We start from the raw sequence: 9294 nt of genomic DNA on the forward strand, positions 1-9294 counted from the left end.
ATATTTTTTAAAAGTTCTTTAGCTATCTATTGTCATCCATACTGAGGTTAATAAACCTAGATACCTATAGGCAAGTAAGAAAGTGTCTTGAGTAGTATTTCCTTTTGCCTAGTACCACACAGGTGTCATTGCTCTTTGAAAAAGAAAAGTAGGTGCATAGAAATCTTTTTAGCAACCCAGCTAAGTCAGTGGGTAGCCAGTGATGTCAAATGTTTTATATGTCTATATGTCAAATATCTTATACGTCTAATGTCTAATATAAAAAAACCTGCAATATGAAACAAGGTAATATTTTAAATTAAAATGTAGTAAAAGCCTTTATCTTTTATATTATTGAATGTATATTTATGTATCATATACTGAAAACATTTTAGAAGTCTATATCAGTTGAGAATTCATAAGAGAGCAAGAATATTTGTTTGGTAGATGAAAGTCAGGAAAGAGGTAGGGACTGTCCTACTCTAAGTTGAAAAAATAATATTTCATGTTTAAACTAAGACCTAACACGAGAGGATCTATACCACAGGTTGTCAGTACGGAAAATAAACTACATCAGGTGTTAGCCACCTATTTTGAATCGGTATTATTACATTTTAATTACTCTCAGAACCGACTTAAACAAATGTGTAAGTTTCCAGACATCAGTACGTTATTTTTAATAAATATATTTTCATACTAAAGGTTGATACATTCAAGATTAAGACAAAACACTTGGGCAACTTACATTCAATTGAAATTGGTCACGATGGAAAAGGATTTGGTGAGTATACTGCATGCACTCAATAGCCTTGTAAAAATCTTCTTCTTAAAGATCTGCCTGACATTTGGAAAGGTTTTTGAAGTCATGCTACAGCTAGAGCTAGCTAATACAAATCTGTTTACAAATGAGGTCAGTTTGACTCCTCTTGCTTACACGCCCTCTGTCTCTATCACTTTTCCTTTGACTTTACTTTGATTTTTTTTTTCCTAACAGAGAAGAGATCTCATTAGCATAAACCTCAGAAGGTTTTATCCTTCTAACATTGCTCAGCCTCTTAAGACCTCTTATTAAAGGTCTTAAGTAACAAAGGATTGAATTTTCAAACTGCAGGCTAAACTTTCCATGCATTCAACATTATCTAAGAAATGTTTGGGCAAGGCTGGGACCCTTGTCATAGCATACTGTAGCTCCCTCTGATAGACATACAGCTTTTCTTCTTGTGAAAGTCAAACCATGAGAAAACTACCATGCATCAGATCTTGCCCTGATGTTAGGGTTTGGCTACAGTACATACCCACACATGATGATGGAAACAGTTTCTATGTTACAGTGTATTACACATAACCTCTTAAAAACCTGAATTTTACAAAAAACATAAGATGGGAGACTAGGGCATATAAGATTTTGAGCTTACATTTAGTGGGGCTAAAACCCCCTAAAGATATATAAATATATAAACAGAATTTGCAAGACAATGTGCAACTTGATTCAAAAAGGTCCAGTTGGATTGAGATATTCTAGTCAGGTGAATTTTGCTTAACCTGTCTGAAAGAAATAGGTGCATGTTTAATAAAACCTGATTTATCTAAGTACATGTGCCACTATAAGGTGGCAAGGCCTTATCAATATCTTGGATGAACCAAGCAACGTTCTCCAATAGCAGTTCCTATTTAGTCAAAAGTTGAACACGTTTTTTTGTAGCTACCCAGTCAGTTGTACATGTTATGGTATTAAAAACTCAAAAAGAAAACCCAGCAAACCTGTTGATATACCTATAATAAAAAAAATCCTCCTGCTGACTTTCATCTTATTTGTGTTAGCTGCTGTACATGTACACAAATAACTTGGAACTGATTTGAGAAAGAAACTCCACACTGGCAGACTTCTATGGTTCTGAGAGTTGCACAGAAATCTGCAGAGGAAATATAGGTTGAATTTTTATTTCCTGGGTCTTGAACTTTCAACAACATAAGTATCTTTGCTTTCTGCGTCCTGATAAATGTCGCATAGCTACTAATGCTGCCTTCTGAGCACAGCTGGTGTAGGTTGATTCATCTTACATCCATGACTACCTTCCGCTGAATTTTTCTCTGAAATTATCTCCAAGTGTCTTTTGTCACATCAGCTGTTACTCTTATAAGCATCCTCAAACATAACATCTCTTTGAAATTTTTCATCTGTTTGCTAATCTTTCCTAGCTGCCTCTAGATTTTTCCATACCTGGAGATTTCAGTAAGGTCTGTTGGAGTTTTGTCAATAAAGGATAAAACATTAGCTTTTAAACTTTTCAAGAGAGCAAACATGCATCTATATTCATCTGTAAAGTGCCGTGTAAATTTGAGAGACTAAATTTTTATTGCTGATAATATTGACTCCAAATTACAGAGATTTCATGAAAGGTCATATATTCCAAGTAGAGTCTATGATATATTAAACCGTTCAGAAGATTTCATCAAAGAAGTTCCAAAAGTATTTCACAATGCTAACAAATTACTCTCCCGAATTGAAGATGGAAAATGTAGGCACCTTTATGGCTTCGTTATACTAGTTAATTGTTTGAAAATGTCCATGAAAAGTTAGGAACACCACTATGCCTTAAGATTTTATCTAAATGGATATAATTTGCAAATATTTTTATACTACACTTTTAGCCTACTTGCAAATAAAAACATTTTTATTGGTTTTAACCTACTTAGGACTTTTTCCAAGTATTTGAAAACCAAAATAATTTGCTAAAACCCAGTATTTTATCTTTAGGACTTACAAAGAATACCAAAAGGTTTCCAGCTACTAGCAATATAATCCTAATTAGCTTTTAAATGATGTCATAAAGTATTCACATTGGCAAACACAACTAAAGATGTCAGCACAAACATTGCATATCTGTAATGACGTTTTATTTTTAAATTTCTCATATTTTAATTTTCCATGAAATAAAATTCTATAGCACAAGAATAGAGGTATTTCTCACACAGCAAAATATGAGATTATAGCAGAATAGTAAATACATTCTTAATGTTGCAACAGATGATTGTTGGCCTACACGGAGATTCTATTCTGAATCATGACTGTTGGAGAAATATGGATATGAGAAGCATTAAGATTCATCACTTGGTTTACAGAAGTATAAATATATTTATTAGAAAGGAGTAGTAGAATTTCTGTTTTCCTATTATTTAAGGGCTTGGGTTATCATTAAAGAAATTACATCTACTGATAAAGTCTATATATTTTTATTGTTTTGATGGACATTAAAGATCAAAGCCCACCAGGGGTGTACTTTGAGTGCATTTCAGAGCACCTAAAAGAGCAAAATGGGATTTCAAGAATGTATTCAATATTGCCATGCACTCTGTTTCGTTTGTCTTGCTGCCTGTTCTGTTCAATATGAAAAAATGAGTTAAGTAGTAATAAAAATATTCCTTTATATTTTCTGTCAAAAAAATCAAAGACCTTCTCTGTAAAACTTAGACAAGTTGGTAGTAATTTGAATCATCTATTTTTCAGTTTTATTATTCATATTGAATACATTTGGAAGTATTGAACCACACAGGATTTGGAAATGAAATCAGAAATCTTATACTTTATTTGTGTTTTGGTTATATTAAATTTGCTCTTTTTTTTCCCTTCTACAGCAAGTGGATGGTTTCTGGAAAAAGTAGAAATAACAGATGCATCTAGGAATTCAGTGTACTGCTTCAACTGTAACAGGTCAGTAGATCAGTTCTTCAGCACTCTGTAGAATTAGTAGCAGTCTTTTTAGTCTCTCAGTTGTTTCTCTTCTGGTTTCCTAAAACAGTGAGAATTTTTTAACCATGCTGTGTTCATATCAGTCCATCCCCAGTGACTTTTGAACCCTTTGGCCAACTTCAAACTAATTTGTCACAAGAATAGAGGAAGACACTATATTTCCCCAAGTTATTAAAACTGGAGGGCCGTAGGAGGGTGAGACACAATTTAGTTACTGTGCCAAGAGAAGATATTAGCATGCCGTTTCCAAGAGGTAGAAGCTGTCTGGTGAACCATTACACAAGTATTAGTGTGTAAATAGCTCTGACAAACATATCACGGGTATGCAAACAAGCATGGGAGGGAATCACAGTATGTGGTAGTGGGAGGATGGTAGGGTATTGCAGTATAGATACAAAACTGGAGAAAAAGTGTATTTTATTGAGCAAAAGCAATATTAAAATACTTCGGTTTCAGTGTCTGCTTAGTATGGATCTAAGATATATTCAGCAAATAGCGTAAAGAAGAAAGAAATATTTTTATAATGTAAGAGGATAATGATCTAAATTTAGACATTTTCTTGGATAAAGGAGTGCTGGGGTAAAAGGCTTCTAATATACAAAAAGAAGATCCACTTCACTCTGCATCAAGCTGAAACAATATATTTTCAGAAGTTGGAAATTAAATTGAAAGGTGTATTTCTAGTGTCAGTTTGCTACAGTGTACAGTTTACAGCTTAAAGATTTTGGAGAACAGACAAGTGTGAAAACTTACAAGTTCCCTATGTCTAGAAAGAGGGATGTTACCTAGTGGTCTGAAAGCAGAAATGGTAGCCAAGAATATTTAATTTTATCCTTCCCCAAAATGTTCCTGTAAACTTGACAATTCATAGAAGCCAAATCCCAACCCTGCACCCAAAAAGGAACATTTTTTTTTAGTTCTTGGGTTGCACTCTAAGTCATGAGAATATGAGGCTGTTACCAGCCTCAGCAACATCAAACTTCTTTCAACATCATTAAACTTCTCTTCATTAAACTTCTTCTAAACACATGCTTAGGTACTATCTAATCTTCTAGATAGATGTGAGTTTCAGTTGATGTCACTCCACTGCTTTTGCTTGTAAGAGTTATCAGACCACACCAATCAGAGGAAAATTCTTAAAAAAGATAGCTTGCAACATTTTTTTTTTCTGTATTTTCTTTTTATTTTTATTTAAAATCTTATGGTAAAGCCAGAAAGGCATTGTAGTGGTTTAAGCCCAGGCCGTAAGTCAGCCACACAGCCCCCTCGCTCACTCCTCCTCACTTCTTTCCCCACCCCGCTCCCAGAGGGACAGGGAGGAGACTCGAAAGAATGTAACTCCCACGGGTTGAGATAAGAACAGCCCAGTAACTGAGGTATAACACAAATCACTACCACCAATAATAATGATAAGATAATAACAAGGGATGAGAATACAATACCACCCATCGACATGCAGCCTGACCAAGCAGTGAGCCAGCCCTTCTGGGTAACTCCCAGTTACATCCTGGGCATGATGTGCTGTGGTATGGAATACCTCTTTGGCTAGTTCGGGTCAGGCGTCCTGTCTCTGCTTCCTCCCAGCTTCCCCTCCTCCCTGGCAGAGCATGAGGCTCAGAAAGTCCTTGGTCAGACTAAACATTTGAGCAGTAACTAAAAACATCAGTGTTATCAGTGCTGTTCCCAGGCCAAAAGTCAAAACCACAGCACTGCACCAGCTACTAAGAAGGAGAAAAACTGACTGCCACAGCTAAACCCAGGACAGGCATTTAAGAGACCCATTTGGAGCAAGAACTTGAATCACATCATTGATGTGGGGAGCGACTGACACAGATTGATTCTACAGACTGCTGACTAGGACATTGAACTGAGCCCTTGGTGGGTTAGAGTCATATCCTTATTTTAATGCATATCTACTTGCTCAAAATGGAAGAGCTTTAGTAGAAGAGATTAGGAGATCCACCCCAGGGACCTCAGTGACCCACAGGCTATGGAGTACTCCTTGGATACAGGAAACTGTTTCACATCCCTGTTCCAGCTCAGACATGGAGCATCTTATAGAATCATAGAACACTTTGGGTTGGAAGGGACCTTCAAAGGCCATCTAGTCCAACCCCCCTGCAATGAACAGGGATATCTTCAACTAGATCATGCTGCTCAGAACCACATCCAGCCTGGCTTTAAATGTCTCCAGGGATGGCACATCTATCACCTCTATGGGCAATCTGTTCCAGTATCATCTCATAACCCACTGTGTAAATGTGGAATAGGTTCATTCTCTCACAAAGACACAAATCAAAGACTCTTCTGGTACAAATGCTATCTTTAAAAGATATTCATTTTTATCTGCCCAGATTAGTTGTGTTTCATCCTGGAACTGTTTAGCTTCAGCCATATATCTTCCAGTTATTCAATGATGCAGCTTCAGATGTGAGCTACATTAACACTATACTGGCTGGCAGTCCCCCCATACTAACTCCTTAGTAGACATCACATCCAGTAGTCAGTTATAATACTTGAAAAAGCATTAGAAGGTTTTTAACTCTCTTTGGAAATTAGGTTCCAGTTTTGGAAATTAGGTTCCAGTTTTGGAAAATAGGTTCCAGTTAACTTCAATCTACCTGAGCTTTGAAGTGGGACTATTCGCCGTATAGTCAACAGCAAAACCTCCATAGGCTCTTACAGAGCAGGGTTTAGGCCCACCATGCAACCCAGTATTTTGTGAACCCACAAGGAGATATGAGAAATAAACAATCCCTGGAATGGAATACGTGGATAATAACCTGCTATAAAAGAACAGATTTCCTTACTCTAAATTATCCTGATTTTATGCTGCTCAATGAAACAATCTACTTGTCATCTATATGACCAAAAAATAAAATGAGTATTTCATAAATACATTTATAAAGTTAATTCCATATTTAAATTATGCATATACAGATACTAAAAAAAACCAAAACAACAAAAACCCACCGTTTTCTTCAGGTTGGTTACTGCTTCTGTACAAACCAATGTAAAAAGTCTTCTAGAAATCCAAAGGTGCAGAAGCAGGCTCTTATGATTTATCTGTTTGTTAAGTTTTATATGTTCCCTGTCTGTGACAGCTTTTATGTTTTTCCCTTAAGGTGGCTTGCTGAGGATGAAAGTGATGGCCACACCACAGTGCAACTTTATCCACAGCTCCTTGATTTCTGATTCTTTCTGAGTGTGTTGCTTCTCCAAATTCATGCTGATCTGATTTACTTGTATTTTATAATTCTGAAGGTATTATAATTGCTGTGAAGGAATGTCAAAACAATGTATTAAAAACATCACAGTAAATTAAACATGTCTAATGTGAACACTGCATTCCAATCCTATTAGAGATGCTCAAAAACTTTGCATGACTGAAATTTAGAAAACAGAAATTTAAACCTGCACATGGCTCTGTGAACTTAATCTGAGCATTCATAATGGTAGACAAGTGTAGTAGCATACTCAAACATTTTTGTTTCAGTAGCAATTTGTGGGTAAGTTATATTTAGCTCATGGGTCAAATCTGTCAATATTTATTAATTTGATGAATCTGTTTCAATTTCAACATTTATTAAACTTTAGATTTTCTCAAAATCATTTTCCAAACTTCACAACTCTTCAGCCTTCCCATATATTGCTTCCTTTTTTTATAAGACCATAACAGAAAGTAATAAAGGATTTGTTATTCAGGCATTCACTCTGTGTCAGTAAGCCTCCCACTGACATTTGATTGTAAAACCTTGTAGCTGAGCCAGAACCTCAGCTGAGACTCTTTAGATCCAAAAGGTCTCTTAAGAGAGGCTGTTACCAGTAACACTGCAATAATTTACTAGCAAGCTTAGGCAGCACCTTGCTCAGCTTGATGGTTTTTGCAGTGCCCATTCTTAGCCATCTAACTGTCTTTCCAGTGCTATATCTGTGAATGTCTTTACTTCCAAAAAAAAAAAAAAAAAAAAATTATTTTTGAAAATTCACGATAAATAGAAACATATTTAGTTACAAACGCACAAGGTAATGCTTGATTTGGTAGGCTTTGACAATTGCCAGAATTGACTCAGGAAGGGTTTAGGATACAGATGAGTCTGAAATCAAATCACGACTTGCACACCACCTGAAGTTTCATGTGTGTGATCAGAATAAAAATATTGTATATAAGCTACATAGGGCATCTCTCTGTTTAATCAAAGGCTCCATCTTTAGTACCTCCAAAATATAAAAATCTGTGTGAAGATCTGAATTTTAGACCCATTTCACTCTCAAGACACTATCATGTTCTGTAACAGCAATGTGCTTTCTACAATTACAGGAATTAAATGAGTTTCTAATCTGTGCTGATGAAACGTTGCCTGGCTGTCTTTTTCATATGCTTAATGTTTATTTACTCACACTATTCTGTGAAATGAAGAATGTTTGCCGATATCTTCATAGATGATGATATTTCAGTTGCTACTTTGACACACACAAAAATAAACACATATATAATGGGTCTTGGCAGGTAATTTCATTTTTATTTACCTCATACGTCATCAGAGGGAGAGCTAATACAAGGTGTGGATGTGATCAGCGTGAGCAATGGAAGAGTGAGTTTCCCCTAAAAGTGCTCTTTCTGCTCACACAGCTTACACACACACTGGAATGGATTTGAAATTGTATCCCCAGAGCGTACAGTTCACTTACTTAGTATCAGTATTCATTACACTGAATCACTTTGTTGTGATCTATTATGTGATTTGTTTCATTATTATGTCTTTCATTAATAGTTTGTAATATTAGCTCTCTTTGATGCCATTTCTGATTTATCAAGTGTAAATAATGCTTTTCTAATCTGTTTTTCATTATTATCAGTGAATACTTTCCTTCTGCAGCTCCCTGCCATATTTGAAAATTATTTTCTCTACCTATACAGTGTACAAATCAGGTTTTCAATTCACTTCTCTGGATCCAGAGCCATGCAAATACCTTGACCCTTTCACTAACAGAACCACCACAGCAGGGGGGTTCATTTCAAGAACACCATAGAATCATAGAATCATAGAATGGTTTGGGTTGGAAAGAACCTTAAGATTATCAAGTTCCAACACCCCTGCCAATGGGCAGGGACACCCCACACTAAACCATGCCACCCAAGGCTCTGTCCAACCTGGCCTTGAACACCGCCACGGATGGAGCATTTACCACTTCTGTGAGCAACCTGTTCCAGTGTTTCACCACCCTCACAGTAAAGAATTTCTTCCTTATATCTAACCTGAACTTCCCCTGTTTAAGATGGGTGCTTGAAGCACATATTACAAGGGGATTATACTTTGACAAGAAGACCTGAAATATCCTAAGAACTTCCTTCTCAGGTCTTGCTCGGATGACACATCAGTTAGCATATTTAACTTATGCCCAGTGCCAAATTCCAAGCTTGCCTCTTCCACATGCTCTACAATGATGTCTGCTGTGTTTGGCGTGGAAGTCATTTAATCTCTGTCCCTTGCAAGTGGGACAATATTTGGACAAAATTACTGGCCGAAGAGAGAGATATTGCAGAGATGCGACCTTGTGTG

The 9294-nt window shown here is 36.3% G+C and overlaps 1 protein-coding gene across 1 annotated transcript in view; it reads left to right on the top strand.

The window, feature by feature from the left end:
• RP1 (RP1 axonemal microtubule associated) overlaps positions 1-6925 on the top strand; it is a gene marked incomplete at both ends in the record, with an annotated part of 187407 nt that extends 180482 nt beyond the window's left edge. The window contains 3 exons of the mRNA XM_080609709.1: positions 682-760; positions 3616-3691; positions 6856-6925. Of these exons, the coding sequence (XP_080465835.1) occupies positions 682-760; positions 3616-3691; positions 6856-6925 (225 nt within the window). The remainder of the gene's footprint in view (positions 1-681; positions 761-3615; positions 3692-6855) is intronic.
• Positions 6926-9294: the final 2369 nt, after the last annotated feature.

The sequence above is a fragment of the Psittacula echo genome (assembly GCF_963264785.1).
Source record: "Psittacula echo genome assembly, chromosome: 2".
Taxonomy (NCBI): Eukaryota; Metazoa; Chordata; class Aves; order Psittaciformes; family Psittacidae; genus Psittacula; species Psittacula echo.